Below are 22,068 nucleotides of genomic sequence, written 5' to 3'. Positions count from 1 at the left end.
CTGTCTTTTCTAGTTTTTATAATATCGTACGATGGACGAAGTCCAAAAACCCAGTATTTCTGAATGGTTTTTATCCCTCTCATGCATATTACACGTCTTGGAACATGAGATGGTTGTAGGGCCACGGGGACTGGATATAGAATCACTCTGTCACCTTAAAAATAGACAATATAAAAGAGATTCGATTCTTGACGGCCAGAGATCGATTTCCCCCTGGAGGCATCTGATCACTTCATCGTCATGCATCTACAGGAACTTGTGTTCCTTCGGTCTCCTAACCGACACGTACCAACTGCTTTGTCCTCAAANAGATGGTTGTAGGGCCACGGGGACTGGATATAGAATCACTCTGTCACCTTAAAAATAGACAATATAAAAGAGATTCGATTCTTGACGGCCAGAGATCGATTTCCCCTTGGAGGCATCTGATCACTTCATCGTCATGCATCTACAGGCACTTGTGTTCCTTCGGTCTCCTAACCGACACGTACCAACTGCTCTGTCCTCAAGAGCAATGTGGTCTCAGCGTGAGGCTGACCTGTCTCTTTCCTCTACTGCACTCGTGTTCCCTCACTCCTAACAGTACCAATTGCTCTGTCCTCAAGAGCAATGTGGTCTCAGCGTGAGGCTGACCTGTCTCTTTCCTCTACTGCACTCGTGTTCCCTCAGTCTCCTAACAGTACCAACTGCTCTGTCCTCAAGAGCAACGTGGTCTCAGCGTGAGGCTGACCTGTCACCTTCATCCAAATCCCAAGTTTAAAACGCGAGGAACTTGTCGCTTCATTCAGTGTACCCTAAGTGTGGCATCGAGCTTAGGCGCAGAGGCAAGTTAATTATGATCCTCATCCCGCCATGCCCGTGCTATTTCCGTATTTTGGAAACAGTCTGTATGCAATTGTGTATATATGTGAGTAGCAAGTACTCGTATGCAAAGACGAAGCAGTAGCGGAGAATAATTGATGACACTGGGGAAAGCTAAAGCAGAATTTTATTAAGGAAGAAACATTCCTGTAGCTGAGGAGCGCTGTTATTTGGTTGCAGTTCCGTGTAGTTGGGAGACAGAATGAATTTTCGGAGGAACACGTCTCCTCCATCTTCCGGGTCGAAGGGTAGGCTAGGCTGAGTTTGCCTTCTAATGTTACTGGTTATCTTTTATATTTCCTCACAAATCCTGAAGGGGGAGCTAGTATGTTCATCCGAAACATTGTTTTGTCTAGCAACTAAAGGACACTGCATCCCAACAACCAGTGAGAAGCTCAGATCAAAAACAGATGTGTTACCTTCCGTGCCCTTACTTCCATAATAACAAAGAAGGTGTGGAATTATTTTCAGTGAGGAAACAGTCTGAGCCAGAGACCGTGTTGTGACGTGCGGGAGGAAGGTACATGCACATGCGTGGCTGTCTGGACATCACTGTATGAAGATATTCACTAGCACTCCTCATCAAAGTAACTGAAATGTTTGACTCAAAACGTTAGCTCCGAATTGGAGACTGTATTCCAAAAGTGTCTTATGCAACACGCCTTCTTCGTGCTTGTTTATTTATTTAACTAGACGCATATCTGTCTTCCCAGATCTAAGAGAACTGTAGCCCTCACACTCCACTATGCTACAAGCCGGAAGGTCGAGTTTTCAAGTCCTGCTGAGGTGGATTTTTCAATTTACCTAATCCTTCCAGCCGCACTATGTCCCTGGTGTCGATTCAGCCTCTAACAGAAATGAGTACCAGGAATTTTCCTGGGGATAAAGGGCGGCCGGAGAGTAAGACTCACCTCACCGCCATCTGTGAACCTATTTTCCAGAAACCGTGGGAGCCTCGACGTCTCACAATCCTATGGGCCTCCATTGCCTGTTACAGGAATAGCTTTGCCTTTTATTCTACAACATATAGGGTTGTTTTCAAAGTATCAGTTATATATAGTACGAGCAGATGGGATATGTAACAAATCGATATACAGTAAGGCATTATTCAGAATAACTGAAAGCTTCCGCTAGGTAAGGAACGGAATTGGACCGAAACTGATTTGGATTTAGAACATTTGGAGCATAAACACAACGATGACGTCCCTTAAAAGTTTCAGAGATGGAGCATGTGGACGAACGGACACCATTGTGCATTTTTTTCATGTTATGGTCTGCTTTAAAATTTGCAGAGCGAATTTCACTATTATCCATGAGAAACATAATTCAAGAAACAGAGCTTGATGGCTCAGTCGTCACTAGTTGTGGTCTATATCCTGTATGCACTCTCTATCGTGGTTTTACCTCAGTCCCTCCAGGCAAATGGTTGCAGACGACCTTAATGAGACCAAGAACACTTCCTTTCACGTCTCATTCAATTGATTTTCGATGAAAACTTAAAATAAGAATATACACGTACAAAACTATAATTTTGCGTATGGATCTGTGTGGGTGTGAAACTTGGTCTCTGACATTAAGGGAGGAATATAGACTGAGGGTGTTTGAGAACAGGGTGTTGATGAAAATATTGGGATCGAAAAGAATGAAGTGACAGGAGGTTGGAGAAAACTGCATAATGAGGAGTTCCATAAATTTTACTATTCAACAGGTACAAATAGAATGATTAAGTTAAGGAGAATAACGTTGGTAGGGCATGTAGCACGAATGGGGAGAAGAGGAATGCATATAGTATATTGGTGTGAAAGCCAGAAGAAAGAGACCACTAAGAAGACCAAGAAGTAGGTGGGTGGGTAATATTAAAATGGATCTCAGAAAGATAGAATTAGGTGGTATGGAGAGGATTGATCTGGCTCAGGATAGAGAGCAGTAGAGGGCTCTTGTGAACACTGTAATGAACCTTCGGGTTTCATAAAATCCTGGGATGTTCTTGAGTACCTGCACAATTGGCGTCATCTCAAGAACGGCTCAGCCCTTTTCCTGCTGCTCAGTGCTGCTGAGAGTGCATGAATTTCAAATGAGCCGGAATTATCTCAGTAGGTATAGAGACGAGCGACAGGCTGGACGGCCCAGGTTCGATTCCCTGCAGTGCAAGATTTTTCTCTTCCCCTCAATGACCAGACCGGCTGTGGGGCACATCCAATGGGTACCGGGGCAACAAGCGGCAGAGGGGTGAAGTTGACCAAACACCTCCATCTATTTCCGGTGTCAAGAAAGGTGGAGCTATACCTCGACTCCCCCTTATGTCTTCATATTCATAATGCTTTGATAACTCTGTTTTCTTTTTTGCAACAAACTCAAACCGGATCAGGTGGATATGTCTGAGAAGGCCAGGTTCCTTACGCTCGTGGAAAAGAGATTATCTTTAGAAGGTCATCCGGTTAGACATTTTCCCAAGTATATCAACCCTGAGGGCTCTGTGCCTTGTTCTAAATGGCCTCCAATGGGCCCTAGTCTGAGTCAGATTTGCTGCATTTAATAACACCTCATTACTTTGCTGTTAGTCCTGTTATCCTTTCATCTACTCCTAGGTCTCCCACGTGTGACCCCGCGTCTTCAAAATATCCGTCTAAAATGTTATAATCATTTTCACTTCTCATTTCCCCATACGTGCTCTATGACGAACCAATCTACTCCTCCCTGATTTTATAACCGTGATACTATTTGGCGAATTATAAGCGTTATAAGGTTTTTGTTATGATTCCTTCATTCTTCTGCAAATTCGTCAAAATATTCTTTTCATCACAAATATCGTCAGATCCTTGTTCTTAGTGCGAAAGGTAATATTTATATTCCATATATAATTACAGTGATGAAGGATGCTCAAAATTATTAGACCAAAGAAAGCAGGCCAAATTAGGATCCAAGCGAGTTAAATGGGTATAATCTGAACAATATAAGACGCGAAACCAGCAGTCATTTTAGGTATAAAAAGAGGGAATATCTAAAAGACAAAATTGATGAGCTTGCAATGAACAGTAAGAACAAGAACATTAGAGACCTGTATAGAGGAATAAATGACTTTAAGAGGGGTTACCAGCCTAGCAGTTACTTAGTGAAGGATGAGAATGGTGATCTGCTTGCAGATTCCCACAACATTTTGAATAGGTGGAGGAACTACTTCTCTCAGTTACTGAATGTACATAGGGTCAGTGCTGTTAGGCAGATAGAAATGCACACAGCTGAGTGGTTAATAACTGATACTAGCCCTTTTGAGGTTGAAAGTGCTATTACAAAATTGAAACGCTATAAATCGCCAGATAGTGATGAAATTCCGTCAGAACTTATTCAAGCAGGAGGCGAAATATTACGTTCTAATGTCCATAAGCTAATTGATTCCATTTACAATAAGGAAGAATTGTCTGATCAGTGGAAGTGTTCGTTTATTGTACCAGTTCACAAGAAGGGTGATAAAACTGACTGTTGTAATTGTCGGGGGATATCACTGCTCTCAACTTCATATATAATATTTTCCAATATTCTTCTCTCAAGGTTAAGGCCATATATAGATGAAATTATTGGGGATCATCGGTGTGGGTTTCGACGTAACAGATAAACTACGATCACATCTTTTGCATTCGTCAGATATTGGAGAATTATTGAATTCTCACAATTCGTATTCAGAAGTAAAATTAATATCGCGCTGTTCTTAACACTTCACATTTCTCTGTAGGACACACTAGGTGTTCTCAGTCTGTTACATGCTTCACTGACCGTTGCTTGGTAGGGTCTTCCAACGGCGGACGTTTCTCTTCCTCTGGGTTCCAAATTGTCCCCAGCATCAGGTACCAGCTTCTAATAGCAACAGGTCTCAACAACTGAACCCCAGAAATTATCTAACTCACTAATTCACCAAAATTCTTCGTCTGTTGCTGCGCAACTGTTGCGTTTCTGTCTGCTGAAGTGCCCATGTGGTCGATACTCAGCCATTTCTTAGCAACGGCTGTTGTATAGTTCCTTATTTCCCGGTAGTTGCCTAGCAACAGGTCTACATGTCACAACATGCATACAGCATGTATATTTAAAAATGTATACAGTAGCTTGACAGTTTTCCTTGGGAGTAAAGCACGGCCGCCGCGTAAGTCAAACAACCTTACCACCATCTTTGAGCTGATTGTCTAGATAATGTGGGACCTTCAACATCTCACAACCCTATTGGACTTCACGGCCTGTTACAGGGATAGCTTTACTTTTTATGTTTACTCAATGGGGCACGCGGTAGCGTAGTGGGTTGAGGCACTATGCTACAAATTTCATTTCATGCATCCTGTTGTGTTACAATATATAATCTCTACATTACAACCGTCACAACACAACATTTATCAAGATCAGTGCCTAGTTTCGGCTATCAATAGCGTTCATCAGGCAAATACACGGTTAATATATATACACCACTGAACTGCAGTACTAGTAAAATTGGATACAATACTATTAATTTTATAAAACACTTGACGTAAAAATACAATAAATCAGATTATATAAAACAGAAGTTATAGTATAAAACAAGAACAAAATTCTTAGATTGTTGTTTTATATCATCGAATCGGCCGTTGGTTTTGTAATTTCGTTTCGTTCCCACGGACAAATTGGAATATTCTATATATTTTGTATATAAAATTGTATAGGAGGCTCGTGATGTAGATGTAGTAAATTAATGTTAATAATACTTTGTAAGATGAGGCACCGACTAAACAATTAACATTAATTTACTACATCTACATCACGAGCCTCCTATACAATTTTATATGCACAGAATGTAGAATATTCCAATTTGTCCGTGGGAACGCAACGAAATTACAAAACCAACGACTGATTCGATGATATAAAACATCAATCTAAGAATTTGATTCTTGTTTTATACTATAACTTCTGTTTTATGTAGCCTGATTTTTTGTATTTTTACGTCAAGTGTTTTATGTAATTAATATTATTGTATCGAATTTTACTAGTACTGCAGTTCAGTGGTGTATATATATTAACCGTGTATTTGCCTGATGATGGCTATTGATAGCCGAAACTAGGCACTGATCTTGATATTCGTTGTGTTGTGACGGTTGTAATAGAGAGTTTGTACTATGCTACAAGCCGGATGGTCGCAGGTTCAAGTCCCAATGAGGTCATTGGATTTTTTCAATTGACCTAACCCTTCCAGCAGCACTATGGACCTGGGGCTGACTCAATCTCTAACAGAAATGAGTACCACGAATTAATTAAATAATTTTCCTAGGGAGTAAAGCGCGGTCGGCATGTAAGGTCGACAACCTTACCGCCATCTTTGAGCCGATTGTCTAGAAAATGTGGGACCCTCAGCGTCTCACAACCCTATGGGCCTTCACTGCCTGTTACAGGAATAACTTTACTTTTTACTTTTTATGCAGTAGCTTGACACCTTTTGAGAATTAGACAGGAAATCTCATTGTGTGTTATACAAGCTTCCGTATAATTAACACCCCAAGTTAACTCCTACATTTTACTGTACAAAACTTGATGCTGACATTTAACGCTACCCCTCAAAAGTAACAGGCACACACAATCAATTGTAAACCTTCTCCTTTTTATTGTATAGTACAATACACGTATCCACATCAGAATATTGTTGGTACCCACAGAACGAACACGATAACAACGAAATATAGGACTGCTCAGTCGTTCGTTAACAAGTTCATAAACTTGTTAACACCTGACAATTCGTTGCTATGTTAACTCGAAATTTATGCTAGCTGTGACAAATATATTTTTTACTGTCTCTGTCATTTAACAGGTTTCACGAGCAACAAATTAGCGTCAGTGTTCGTGGCTTGTAACAAACAACTAATAACAAAAAACACATTTGGGAAATACTCTTAATTTGATTACAACTACAATGTAGCACATGCCTAACCTTAGAAGCTGAATAAAGCAAATTAAATCCTTTTTGCTTTAGATCCTTGACCTAAGATTCAGAAACACGAACAGCTGGAGAGCTGCTACGTAATTATCAGATTTCTGCAGCGCACTTGTGACATTAAAATGAACATAAATTTTCATTGTTTTTGTTATTACTTTCCACTTCACGATTATTCAGTTACGCAACAGTGCACAGAGACATGATCATGTTACAGATGACGCAACAATATGACGTGGCATCTGCGAAACAACAAAATGATTTCTCAGAAGTGGAATTATAATTGAGATATATATTTTGGAACACTGACATTCAAAAACACGTAAACAAAACTGTAAAATATTGTTTATAATTAATATTTACTTACTATTTTATCTTTTCAGAAAATTATTTTTCCATGTCCAAATTTCAAGGATTTATTTAACAGATTCCCGTGCAGATATTTTGTGTAGGGGAGGGAGTGGACGCCAGATTCAACCCTCTAACAACCCTCTGTTCACTTCCGTGCTGCAGCCCGTCCGAACCTACAGCAATAACTAAATTAGCTCAAGCAGTAAAGATTCTAATTTTTATTGTCGAGGTTTGATTCTCGGACGGAGCACAGGCTCTCCTAACAGAAGCTTTTGTGGGTGTCGTCAGTCCCTCGAGGCAGATGCTAGAATAGTGCTTCAAGTTACGCCACTACAGAAGAATGGATACAATGACATCAATTTGGTTTTAGAGGAAACTACACCACTGTGCAGCAGATACATAGAATAACACACAAAATACACCAATCAATAGAAAATAAAGAATACTGCACATAGGTCTTCCTTGATGCAAGTCAAGCCTTTGATAAGGTATGGTATCCAGGACTACTGTACCAAACCAAAAAATACCTGCTCATCACTTATTTCCACTTACTAGCATTCTATATAAGTGTCAGAGAGTTCAGAACGAGAATCAATGATAGCATATCTAACAATTTTGCAATAAAATCAGGTGTACCACAAGGCAGTGTCTTAGGCCGACTACTTTGTTTACTGTATACAGCAGACGTACCAGTCAATGCCAACACAACAATGGGCACATTTGCGGATGATACCGTGACCCTCTCAGCCAACAGAGATCCAGCAACAGCTACCTTCACTTTGCAAAATCATCTAAATCAAATACAAGAGTAGACAAATACATGGAAAATAAAAATCAATGAAACCAAGTCAGCGAAAGTAAACTTCAGTCTAAGAAGAGAACAATGTCCTGCAGTTTTCTTTAATAACATACAAATACCTGAATCACCCAGCACAAAATACTTAGGTACTCATCTAGACAACCATCTAACCTGGAAGGAACTCATTACTAAAAAACGCAAAGAGATTGATCTAAAAATCAAGGATGTGCACTGGTTAATTGGAAGAAATTCCAAGCTCTCATTAGACAACAAAATCTTACATTACAAAACAATAATAAAACCAATTTGGGTGTATGGATAGGAAATATGGGGATGTGCTAGCAAAACCAATATTTCCATAATCCAGAGATGTCAGTCAAAGATACTACGTATGATTACTAACGCCCCACGGTATGTTTCCAATATAACACTCCATGAAGACCTGAAAGTGCCGCTAGTGAAGGAAGTCATAATAAGGAAAAGCACAAGATACCTCAACAAAATAGACGGACATGAGAACGTACGAATGCAACCGTTACTGGAACCACACAATGGATGAAGACTGAAAAGGAATTGGCCAGCCGACCTTAGAGATGGGTAACGAGGACTTATCTCTGGATAAGCCCTCTCCACGACACGAAGAATACTACAGCTAATTAGCTTATAGAATCAAATGTAATTCTGATTGCTAATTTTATGTAAATAAAAAAAAATACGCCACAACCACTTCATTCTTCATTACCGGTCGATGTTGATTCTGAACTGTTGCCTGGGTTTCCGTAACCTATAACTTTCAAATCGGGAATAAAATACAGGCGCTCACTTTGAAGTTGTTTAGCATTCCGCAGTATTGATTCTAAACCTAACAAAACAATTTAGCTATGTTTTTGTATTCCGCAAGCAGTTTCATTTCTTTTTGCCCGCTTGGAAAATTTAGGCCATGGAAATCCCTTCAATAATTTAATATCACATTGTAGAGCTTAGTTACCGATAGTGTTTTTAAATAAACCTAAATAAATATGGTTGGCAGTATAGTTTGGTAAATGGGTAGGAGGAAAGTGCTTCCTGTATCTTTAACCCTGAAGATGGATGCAGCAGGTTATTATAAGAGGTCTCACATCCAAGTAACATGATCCCAGTACTTTGTCCCGCGAGAACATGAAATCTCATATGGACTTATAATACCTCCCTCTTCCTGAGGACAGTGTAACTGTTTCGACGGAAAATATTTTCATTGTGTAGTTGGTGGCATTCCTCGTGAGGGAAGTCTCGTTTTCGAATTTTTTACGGAGCTAGATGACATGTTTGATATATGCTATAAGTCTGCTTCAAACAAGTCACTACCGTTTCCTTTCCTGTACTTACTATTCATCTCTCATACGAGGTCATGTAGACTAGACGAGGTAAAGTACAAAATAATCTTGTTATTGTGTCTTAAGTGCCATGACGTGTATTCGTACAGGTTGTGCGACGTCTACATTATATGGACGTGAGTGGTCAGCTTCACACTCCGGCCCCTTAACCCCGTATCCATTGCAGGAGAAGAAGGGCGGAATCCAGAGCCGGGATAGCACGCTGTAGCGTGAGCCGATTTTCTAGAAGATGTAAGAGCCTCGACCTCTCGCGCCCTTACGGGTCTTCACGGCCTGTTACAGGGACAGCTGCAGTTCACAAAGCGTTCTAAGAAAAGTCAAATTCCACGGAGGAGTGCAGCATCATCTTCCGAATCGTCGGTATATCTCTACCAGACTTCACGGCCTCATATTTCAGAAGACATAATCTTCACAGTAGTGTCTGTCGGAACTTCAGACCACCCTGCCTACGGAGTCAGTTAAAATGCAGCAGGCGCCGAAGACAGTTGAAATATAAGCAGCAGGCGCGGGAAGAAGACCCGGACGCGTGGTTACAAGAACTTATGTGATAGTGTGCGATAACTGAGAAGTCAGCAAGCGAAGACTTATTGTGTGACTTCAAGATTGTGTGCTGTAGTACAGTTATATTGGGAGTGTGTAATTCAAAGACACTTGTATAGCTCCCGAGTTATAAATACGTGAAGACTACTGAAGAGATTATTGTGTAGGGTTGTAAAGTGTGTAAACCCGCAACAGTGTTATAAGTATTTGTAGTTACAACCTTTAGGTTGTTAAATAAACCAATTAACAATCTGAACGGCGTCTTCAATAGCAGAACACGTTACAGTATATATAATTAACTCATTTTGTCTATAAAAACGCACAACAGAACACTGCTCTTCGGTAGTATACGACTCAACCACGGTCGCCAGTTTGACTACTGAAACCAGCCTCTTACCTACTCATGTGCGTCTGCTGACTAAACTTTCATAAAACTGGACTGTGTTGCTAATATGTGATATACATAGAAAAATATTACGTTCATTACAGATGGTTTGCTTCCATTGTGACGTATTTACCGACTTTCCCCCGTAATTTATATATGTGTTTGAACATTGATTGTCATAAATGGATTACCATTAGGACGCCAAAATGTTAATGAAGTCAATATACGTCACATCTGCTAAAATTAATTAGTTAAAATAAGTTACAAGAAATGAAAGGTTATTTGCTTAATTTTGCTGAACTAATTTTAGCTTCAACTAATAATTTGTACTTAATTAATCAGTTAAAATAAATTAAAGTGCTTTTTGCGACTGGCTATAGGTTGGACGAGCGAGGGATCGGAGTTCAAGTCCCGGTAAGGTCAAGGATTTTCTCTGCTCCACGTCGTCCAGACAGGCTCTGGGTCCACCCAACCTCCTATACAATGTGTACCGGGAGATCTTTCACTGGGGTTAAAGCGACCGGTGCCGCCGATGTCAATAAAATTTGACTCTATACATCCACTCCCCCATACACCTTCATGGCATAGTGCTTAATTAGTTAAGGACAGGGACAACTTTACCTTTAATATTAATATTTTTATTTTTATTTATCTAATTTATTTTTATTACAACCTACGTTCAGACATGTGTAAAGTATTTCTTTATAATGTTGGCTACACCTTCTGACGGTCATAGCCACCGAAACATGGTAAGGCAAAATTTATATTCTCATATTAAGCTTGTTGTATTTTATGGCTGTTCCCACTTACTCGTGTTATAAGCTGACCTTCAGACTTTATGATGACGGAGTTTAACAATAACTACGCTTACTGCCTTGGACACTGTCCATCGTCTTGAGTTTAGTAAGAGACTAGCTCTTTTCTGCAGGATTGACGAGTAACAAACTTTCTCCCCTTACACCTGAAGACGGTAACAGAAACAGTTTCCGAAACATTGCAGTTTGAAAAACACAAGACAATGGGCAATAACAAAACCGCCATATTTCTTGAGGGAATTATAGTTTTGTATATTTAATTAATATTTGGTTTTTAAGTAGAACACAAGAGGGTGAAAAATTCTGAACTGAAAGGGCTAGATCTTCCATTAATTCCATCAACGTTTCATTTTTTATTTGTAAGTGAACCTCGCTTCATTTTCATGTTGCACGTGAGACAGTGGTAACTGTCTCACGTGCAACATGTCTTCCTATAAATCTTATTCACTTAAAATGTTTGCACATCATACAACTTTAAAATTTTTAAATGTTTTTCCCTACATGTTTCGAGCAATATGTTCATCATCAGATGTTTAAAATTATAGTTGAGGAAACTGCTGTGCTTCTCTCACCGTGGTTTCGGCTATTAATTTCTAATATATGGCCCCTTTTATGGCGTATTGTCTTCCGCATCATGATTCTGTGTGGCCAACAGAAGATCACTTATTGTTTTGAGGATGGAAGGTAGCTATGCAGTAAACATCAGAATGAGTGAGAACCAACAACAACATATAGCGCGAGCCACGAGTCGAGGACGCGGTGAGACATATTTGTAAGCCACAAGATAGCCAGTAGGGAACTTATGACGTCACATGACAGAGCCGCAGCTGTGCTGCGTCACAATGCTATTCATACACACAGGAATATGTAACTTCTCACCTGACATCTCGCCCTTCTGTCTGCATACATTTTGTCCTTCTGACGATATTCATTGCAGGTGAATCCAGTCTCTGGAATATGGCTGTAGCTTGGGTAGTCTTTTCCTTCAATTCCAGGGATCTTTGAGTCCCCAGAGTGATATATATGTGTGGGGGAGTGCCTGACAAGCCTCCCGTGGTCGTGGAAATGTTCAATGAAAGCGTTCAGGTCTGCAGTTAGCGTCTGAAAATAAATTGAACATAGCATCAAATTAGGCGTCCCATTTGGGCACCTGAGTTCAACTTGTAGAAAGTGATTGTAAGGGAGGGCAATAATAACTGTTCTTTAAAGCAATATTAGAAAATTACTCCACTCAAAGCAAACATAAATTACTTGGAACTCCTTCAAACTAAACATATGTTGGTACTTTTCTGCCTTTTAACTTATTTCCTAATCACAAGTATTTTCGTTTCACATCGAATTATGTTTATTTTTGTCTTGTTTTAGTTAATTCCTTTTCCTGTGAGTAGATCAAAGACTATTATTAAAATTTATAGTGCATAAAGAATGTTAACAATGTGTTCTGGAAAGCAAGTATGTATGGAGACTACTTGCGTTCATATGTTCCACACTGCATAGCAAGTCTGAAGTAAAGTTTACATTAGCAACTGTGAACTACAGTGTCCTGTTTCCACTAGGCTGGTGCAGATTTGGACTACGTTACACTTTTCTGATAATTTGAAAACGGGGATCTTCGCCATTTTATAGTTGGCAAGATACAAATATGTTACGAAAATTGCAGGAACCCTTATGTTGTATCTCGGTGCAAAGTGTCACAAGTTTAGATCCAATGAGTAGTTACTTACCGTCTTCAACGGTATAATTTGCTCTGTATTTAATTATGCAGAAATTAGGCAATGGAGACATAGTTCCTCACACGAAGAGAGGTTAATGATCAGCTCCATGCCATGACAGCATTACCCGATATCCATCGCTGGATGAGCCTCAAAGCCGGCCTAGATCCTATACAACAGATACAAACTTCTGCCCCATCGTCTTGATCACTAATTCCACAGCCTGATCAGCATGCTGACTGAGCTATCCTGGCTCCCGTATGCCCTCAACCCATAAGGCACAGTTNTTAATATTCCAATTTAATCACTAGCTTAAATTGGACGACTTCAAGTTTCCAAGCTCCCGCTAGGACGCGTGTTTATTCAGAAACTGCACGTTTTCCCAGAAATACACGCAGACTCGTAGGTCCCCCCAGAGCTGAGACCGTTATAAGCTGGCTTCTAATAGCAAAGTCTCGGGTTCAATTCTGAGTGATTTCATACGAGATTCATGTTGACGAACTGACAATGGAGCAAGTTCTCCGAGTTCCTTCCGCTTTCCCGCGCTAATTTCTATTCTACTTTTGCTTATTTTTTTTTTACTTTCGTGGAGTGGGGTGAGACTGAGTCCACTTTGTACGTCGGCCCCTAACTGGCCTATTGTACCAGCCCCGGATGATAGATGATGATGACTATGGAGCAGTCAGTGGAATGAGAATTGGCAGGAGAAATCTAAGTACTCTACAGAAACCTGTTCCAGTGTCAATTCGCCCACCATGAAGCGCACAGGACCTGACCTGGGCTCGAACACGGGCAGCCGCGGTGGGAAACTGGTGACTAACAGTTCGACCTATGCTCCGTGAAGTGTGCGACAACCCTGACCGGTCAGCACATTGTCGCATCCTCGGCCTGAGCTGGGTACCTTATCCCTGTCCTGGGATCACACAACATGAAAGTGTCAGTTAATATCCCATGCATTGATCATAAATGTAGAAGTACAAGTTCCGTTTTCACGTAAAGACTGGAAACAGCCATTCGTTATGATGTCTTGTCCTTGCTGCCTTGCTCATGCAATGAAGACTTGCATAAATGCATACAATACGTCAGAACCCTCCGTCAGCGAGCTAGCTGTACGCCCAGCGCTAGTGACGCTCTCGCCTCTACAGTTCATTAGTCCACAATTTCTCTGATACCTCGGTTATGGGACTGAAACTTAACAAAAGTAGAGTGGACTTCCGTGGTATGATATTTTCACATGTTGCAATGACTTTAGACGCGGGTTTGGAAAGATGAGTCGATTTATTTGATCTTCACCAGGCGGAACTACAATTAATTATGACACTTTCAGTCTTACTGTAATTATAACTCTTCGTAACGAAGAAAAACGATAACTCTTTGAAGTTTACTGTATCTACGCCACATAAAATAGACTTCTGATTTTGACTTCAGTTCAGAGATCAGATTTACTTTACGACTGACGGTTTACCGACAATCAGTTCGTCTTGGCGACAAGCCCCTTGGTACTCACAGTCAGAATTTTTATTTTCCAACTGAATATTTGAGGTTATAGTCCTTATCTAACATCCTCTCTGACGAGAGGGTGTGTCAATTGCTTCTGGGCCTCACAAGCACAGCCATTCTCAGGTCCGAGTCCCACGGGACTCATGACTAAATTTTACGCTCTCAGAATCGTGACTCCCAACCTGGAGGGCCAGGTACACGTATTTATATCCCCCAGGAATAAGGCGGCTTGGTTATGCCCCCAGGCACTGGGTTACCTTTTCGTCGCCCACTGCGGCTCGCAGGGCTACGGTGGAGGTATTCGACCCCCGCCTTCACTTCAAAGGCTCCTTCCTAGTTATAACTGTTAGGCGGCCGTTATAGCAAACACCGCCTCGAAGGGTGTCACTTTGCTTATTTCTCTTTTAAGAAGTTGTTCCTGTGCAACCTACAGTCGTTGCCGTGGTTATAGGCTTTCAAGAGTGAAACAGCCAACTATAGTAACTAGAACCGTTGCGTAACAATGGACTCCTATTCTTGACGCTTGGGAACGTGTTTACTTATTCGCTTCTTAGAGACGGTCCAATCTATCACAATATTGATAAAAACTTCACGAAAATCACAAAAGCGACTCATACGCTGTTAGGGAGAAAGGCGTACCTCTGAATGCGACACGTGGCGGTTAGTTCACAAGTTGTTGCGTAAGAGCGGGTCGCCTTGCTGACCTTCCGGCTACCAGCTGTACATCGCTTTGCCCAGGAAAGTCATTCTGTATACACACACGTCATTAATTGGAAGCCCCTAGGCCCTACACTAACGCAGAGCGGCAATCACTTCCATTAACAGATTGGGAAACATACTGGCCACGTGAAAGTTGTGTTGGCTCCCTCTATCCCAAACTTATGTACCGTTTATGAAATAAGGTTTATTAATCATATTTATAGGTTCTCGGTTGTCTGAGGCACTATGTTACAAGCCGGAAGATTACAGGTTTGATTCCCTATGAGGTCACTGGATTTTTCAATTGACGTAATACTTCCAGCCGCACTATGGCCCTGGGCTCGAATCAGCCTCTAAGAGATGTGAGTACCAGGAATCTCCGTGGGGTAAAGGCCTGCCGGCGCCCAAGGCTGACAGCTTTATCGCCATCTGTGAGCCGACTGTCTAGAAAATGTGACAACTTTGACGTCTCACAAACTTATGGGGTTCCACAACCTGTTACAGGGATAGATTTACGTTTTTACCATTCCAGTACCTATCTTGCCACGCACGAGATAACTGGGTTACGAGCACAGGTTCGCTTGAGCCGTCCTTAGCGTTGTGGAGATAAGAAAAAGAAACATTACAATAAATATTTTGCTANGAATCAGCCTCTAAGAGATGTGAGTACCAGGAATCTCCGTGGGGTAAAGGCCTGCCGGCGCCCAAGGCTGACAGCTTTATCGCCATCTGTGAGCCGACTGTCTAGAAAATGTGACAACTTTGACGTCTCACAAACTTATGGGGTTCCACAACCTGTTACAGGGATAGATTTACGTTTTTACCATTCCAGTACCTATCTTGCCACGCACGAGATAACTGGGTTACGAGCACAGGTTCGCTTGAGCCGTCCTTAGCGTTGTGGAGATAAGAGAAAGGAACATCTTCTTCTACCGAGCAGGTTGGCCCTTGCTGTGTCGCTTCTGGTTTTAAACAGTAAGTCTTTGGTTCGAATCTCTGTCTATTGTTCTGACAGGTTTGATGGTTTCCTAAGCCCCCTAAGAGTAAATTTCCGGGTAATATTTTTAATTCGGTCACGGCCTCTTCCTTCCACATCTTTCCCCGTTCACTTCCCACAATCATGTAATAATTTGACGCATGTCATCAAAGAAGTTAAAAACAAACGAAATAGTAGTTAGAAGTATAATATTATACCTGGAGTGGGGGGGGACAGAGCCCTTTAGTCCTGAGTCACAAGTGGACCCACTGTAGCGCCCCAGGTGAAGGATGAGAGAATGGAATGAGAATTGGCAAGGGAAAACTCAATTACTAGAAGAATGTCTTGCTTCAGTGTCACTATACCCCCTAGAAATCCAACGTGGGGTCTGTTGGGATTGAGTCCGGACCTCCAAAATAAGAATCTTGGAATTAAGATATGTGGCACGGCTCAGTGTTACAGATCACTGACTTACTCTTTGTCTCTGTTGCTGTATGGTGGTTTCATCTCGACACGTGGGCGCGTTTTTATTGTTTCTTTCTCTCAGCTCCTTGAATTCTTTGTGCACACTATGCACCTATCCAATCCTAACCTTTCACCTATTCTTCTGTCTTCCTCTAATTGAAACCATATTTAACTACCCTGCCCTGTCCACTCTAGTCACTTGCCCAGTCGCTGCAACTTCCTCTTGGTATTAGACGCCAGAAAGAAATGTAATGGCCACTGCAATGTGCCTTCTACTCTCTGAAACTGCTGGACAGTGCACAGCCTCACTGAAAATAAGTCCGTATGTGTTCGACGGAGTCTCCAGTATGCCCGCTGTTCAGTTATTCAGTCATTCAGTATAGAGGGGGTGGGTTTCCCCATGCACCGCGACTAATAATCTATTGTACATCCCCCTTTAATTTCTACTGTCGCCATACCCTACCGATACTGGTGCCCGCTATCTCCCCTTTCTGCCAGCGAGGTAGGCCCTCTACTGGTACTGGTACCCGATAACTTTCCCCATCTACCGGAGGCATTGGAAACTACTTGGACGGGAAACTCTTTGCCTAATTTTGCTCAGAGGTCTCCTAGAGACATGAGGGTCTTTTACGTGCCGTAAATCTACGACACGGGACCCACGGCTTAAAGTTCCTCCCGGAGGCTTTGTTCCCTGAATTTTTCCGCCCTTTAAAATTCCACGACCTCCGCCGGGTTTGAACCCGCGTAACTTGAGTCACGAGGTAGGAACGTTACCCCTAGACTACGGAGGCCGCTATGCCCGAGGTTACTTCCTACCTTTCCTATGCTTAACAACGTAGTATATATTTGTATGAACAAATTTGTGACGATGGTGCATTATTAGAAACATGGTGTTTCTAGATATTACCATCGGCTTCATTTTATTTAAAAACACAAGGTTTCGGAGCCTGCATTCCATCTCCGTCTTCAGGTGAACCCTACTCCGTTGGGTCCAATCGATAGAGCTAGTCCCTGCCTCCGGACACCTGCACCAACGCAAGATGGGGTATAGAAGCAAACACAGCTAAAGACTTTTGCGTTGGTGCAGGTGTCCGGAGGCAGGGACCAGCTCTATCGATTGGACCCAACTGAGTGGGGTTCACTTGAAGACGGAGATGGAATGCAAGCTCCGAAACCTTGTGTTTTTAAATCAAAAACAGGGTGATAGTCTCCAGAAACACAGCGTTTATATCTATTTATTTTGTTGTTTATTTAACTTCGCTGTTACTAACTCCAATGACAGGGAGATAGCGACCAGTAAACCCGGGAAAATATGTTGGTGTAGCAAATATGATCCAGTTTTGAGACATTACCCATGTGGGAGTTTGCTTGAAGAGACTGACTAATCCCCCGAATTCCCTTTAGTGAAGATAATCGTTGTCCCGGCCGAGTTTCGAACCGAACATCTGTGGAATACAAGTCAAAGGCGCCACCGATTCAGCAAGCCTGATCAGGTTTTACAATTTAATACTAAGGTTCAGAACATTTAGATGTTTGTACATGACGTATTCGTGCATCACAAGGAAGAATTTCCAACAAATAATCCGTGAAACAGTCACGGATGAAATAATAAAGAATACATCATTCAGATCTCACGATTATAGCATATGCTTATGACTTTTCTTTTCTCTGTTACTGTAACTTCTCTACTTGAATTACTCACGGAGCGAAAGCTTGTCAGAAGAAGAGAGACTTCAAAGACTGTCCTTAAAATACTTTCTACTTTGACGTTCAATTTATTTTATGTATTCTCAAGAATATCTTCAATAATTTTCCAACAAAATTCATCTTTAATTCTGAATATATTTAATTCGTTATGCATTGACCTATGGCATAAGTGTCTGCACATCATACAAGTTTAAGAGCGTACATTTGCATAGACATTGCATAAAGCATAATATCGTGAGCATATCAATATGCAGATAACCGTCTCGTGGGATGTGACCTGACTAAGCTGCAGCGCTTCCCAGAAGCCCGTAACCTGATGAAACAGAGAACCTCAGAACTCACAGATACTTCCGTTCTCATGAAACAGTTCAGTCAATTCTGATTCCTGTCACAGCTTCTCTACCCACTCTGAAAAGGCAGCACGGATATCTGACACCGCGTGACATTTGTATTATTCATGGCGCTGAGCCCTTCTTGAGAAGCCACAAATTCTGCAGCTACATAAAGAACTTCGCAGAATTTTATGGAAGCCGAAAGATCATCACTGTGTTCACAAGAGCATTCCACTGGTACCTATCCTGAGCCAGCTCAAACCAGTCTATACCACCGGATCCTATATCTCTAAGAGCCATTTTAATATTAACCACCCACCTACTTTTTGGTTTACTTAGTGGTCTTCTTCTTTCTGGCTTTCCCACCAATATCCTATACTCATTCGTCTTCCCCATTCGTACTACATGCCCTGCCAATCTCACCCTCCTTGACTTGATCATTCTAATTATACTTGGAGAGGAGTACAAGTTATGAAGTTCCCCATTATATAGTTTTCTCAAGCCTCCCGTCACTTCATCTCTCTTCGATCCAAATATTCTCCTCAGCACCCTGTGCTCACACATCCTCAGTCTGTGTTCTTCCTTTAATATCAGAGACCAAGTTTCATACCCATAGAGAACAACAGGCAAAATTATAGTTTTGTATATTCTAATTCTTATGTTTCTTGACAGCAGACGAGAACAGAAGCTTCTGCACTGAATGGTAACAAGCATTACCCGAGTTTCAGTTCCTCTTTAATTTCCTTATGAATCAAATTTTGATTTGTTGCTGTCGTTCCCAAATATTCAAACTGTGCCACACTTTCAGACATTGTATTCTTAGTGAGAGAAATTATGGAACATTTTGCATGCTCAGAGGCACCGACGTTACATTGGACGGTCCTGTGGAACTGCTGGAACCAAAGTGAGCTGATTTTGTATCCTACTTCATGCTATTATCTTCCAAGTTAAATGTGACCGAGATTCGTTTCATAACTTCATGACTAATTTGAACATCATCCATCTAGCTATATCTAGGTTTTGCAAATGCTCTTTTCCTTTGAGATATCCCAAATAATATTTTTAACAACATTGTCACTTCTTCCGTACTTATGATACGTCAAGACCATCGCTTGTTTCTCGGTTCTAGAACCATAGAGGTAATATTTGAAGAGTAAAAACTATAAGTCTTTAGACAATTTTCTCCACTCTTCTATTGTCTTTGTGTGTTTGTTGGTCTGTTTGTCTGTTTGTCCCTAACATTTTACTTCGAATCACTGTCAGTTTGTTTGAGACCTGAATTCCTCAAAGAGGCAATTGTAAAGAGATGGTCCTCTGGCTTGCTATTGCAAACGGTTCATCCGAAATATCTTTATAGCTTGCAGCCTGCTGTGTGCTCCCGCCATGTAATAAGTAAGCAACAATTTACCCCACGCCATATGGATATACATTACTCAAAATTGAGACATATAAGAATATCTATTATCTATTTTCAGGGCAAAAAGAATTAAACAACAACGCACTCCCAGAATCGTATTTATCGACGTCTAGAAGAACCATATGTCTTCATCATTATTCTTCTACCCTGGGGATGGAGGCAGCACGTGCCTCTGAAACGTCAGCTATCATCTACCAGACAGGACGGGAGCAATCAGCAGACAGCCCCATGTCTTATAATCTGAGGAAATAACAACTGATTCTACCACTCGACAAGTAATCATCCAGTCTATTGATAAAGAGACAAATCAATCAGTCAGACTAAGAACCATGCAACCACTCCATCTGACATTCAGTCTCCAGGCCAACAACTCAGTCAATCAGCTCTCACAAACACTGGCCATCAAGTGAACAACCCGGTCGCATACCTGTGCTGTGTAGAACGGGTAGAAGTGATCCGAGAACAGTCCATGGTGGCTCTGAAAGAAGTAGCTGTCTGTGTCCTCCAGGTACAGTGGCAGGTTGCTGCCTGCCTCAGGCTTGGCCGGCAGCTCAAGAGGAACAGGTATCGGTTGCCGGGGTGGCGCCGGCCTTTGGCGAAGCTCGTGTTTGTAGGTGCCAATGGGGGGCCGAATGACGTAAGTGGAGTCGATCGTAACGGGATTCTGGTAGTGGTAGCGCCCTTCCGGTGGGACGTACCGTCCGTCAGGCGTCAGTACCAGCTTAATAACGGACATATCGAGGTCCGAGTTGTGACGAAGAGAAGGGTGTTTCTCGTGGGCCCTGGCATCTAGCAATATGCCGTCAGGGATGGATATGCCGTCCTTGTTGAGCCTGTTGAGTGCGAGCCGGTCGGCCCTGAAGGCATCGTCTGGTATCTTGCCTCCGCTGTGTGGCAGCACCTGTTCTCTGAAGATCTGTCGTTTGCACTGTCAACAGAAGCATGATCGAGTCGGTTATTTTACACGGTTCATGACTGTTTTAAAGAGACACTAGCAGATCTGCCGGATTCTTACAACTGTTTAAAGGCTAACTGATGCAGTGAGACAAAGGTTGATCTACTGACTGATTGTCCTCGTCAGAGCCTCACTGTGTAATTGACATACTGGCTGTCCTGTTGCTCGCTGACTCATTCAGACACTGGTTGGTCCGCCGAGTGGCTAACTGCATGACATACTTAGATCTACCAACAGGCTGATTCGTCGTCTCTCTGACTGTTTTAATGAATTAATGATCGAGCTACAGACTCACTACGTGGATCAGAAGCTTTGTTGAATAAGCTAATGATTATTAATTAATTCACTTCCGTTTTTAATTCAAAATGTCTTGAAAATCACACCAATTTTTATATGTTTCAGCCATACTTGGCCAACTCAAAGGAATTGCTCACTTATAGAAACTCTCGCAGTGCACTAGATCGTAAGTCAGTGTCGTTCCATATTGTTGCTTAACGTTGTTCACACTAATAAACCTCGCTCTTTTTCCGCCTTATCTTCCTGTTGGGCTTCCATGTTTGTGTCACCGTCGTGTGTATATTCTCACTAGTTGGGCATATGTCCCTTGCATGGTCGTTCAGCGTGATAGTTCTCGCTTATATATCTTTCCTTTTATTTTTAAAAATAAATGTATATACGAAAAAGGCCCAAACAATGCCCACCTGGCTTTTTTTTTTAACTTTTCTGGGGGTGTGTGTGATTCTACTTGTCGTAAAGTTCATGTAATATATGAAATACAGGGTTGTGTCGACGTATATGTCGTTCATATGTAAATTGTCCCTACTGCCTTTATGAATGTGACAGTTTTCCAAGGTATTTAAATGTCTGCCTTTCCTTCCTGTCCTTAAGACATCTAGGCTATCTGTTCCATATATGTGCCTAATGTTCAGTACGTGTATATGGCTTGAATACCCGGAATTAATTAAGTTGTTTCTGATGGCGTTAATGTGTCCTTTGTATACAGTATTGAATATTCTTCCTGTTTGACCAATGTAATTTACTGGGTAGTCTAGGCATTTCATTTGGTAAATGCTGCTACTGTTTTATTTATTTTTTGTTTGTAGTAATTTAATATGCTTTATTGTGTTTTGTGTGGAAACTGCTTATTTTTCCTCGTGTTTTTAAAAGCTCAGTAGTTCGTCTTACCTCATTGCAGAAATATGTAAAGGCAGCCAATTCTTTTCATGTCATACTTTGTGTC

At 41.5% G+C, this 22,068-nt stretch overlaps 1 protein-coding gene across 1 annotated transcript in view; it reads right to left on the bottom strand.

The window, feature by feature from the left end:
* Positions 1-22,068, bottom strand: part of LOC111865499 — a 145,104-nt gene that overhangs the window by 40,181 nt on the left and 82,855 nt on the right. The window contains exons 2-3 of the mRNA XM_023853595.2: positions 20,301-20,801; positions 11,945-12,166 (exon numbers count right to left, since the gene is read on the bottom strand). Of these exons, the coding sequence (XP_023709363.1) occupies positions 11,945-12,166; positions 20,301-20,801 (723 nt within the window). The remainder of the gene's footprint in view (positions 1-11,944; positions 12,167-20,300; positions 20,802-22,068) is intronic.

The sequence above is a fragment of the Cryptotermes secundus genome, unplaced genomic scaffold (genome assembly GCF_002891405.2).
Source record: "Cryptotermes secundus unplaced genomic scaffold, Csec_1.0 scaffold530, whole genome shotgun sequence".
Taxonomy (NCBI): Eukaryota; Metazoa; Arthropoda; class Insecta; order Blattodea; family Kalotermitidae; genus Cryptotermes; species Cryptotermes secundus.
The sequence above is the reverse complement of the archived record's forward strand: the minus strand, read 5'-3'. Positions and strand labels throughout refer to the sequence as shown.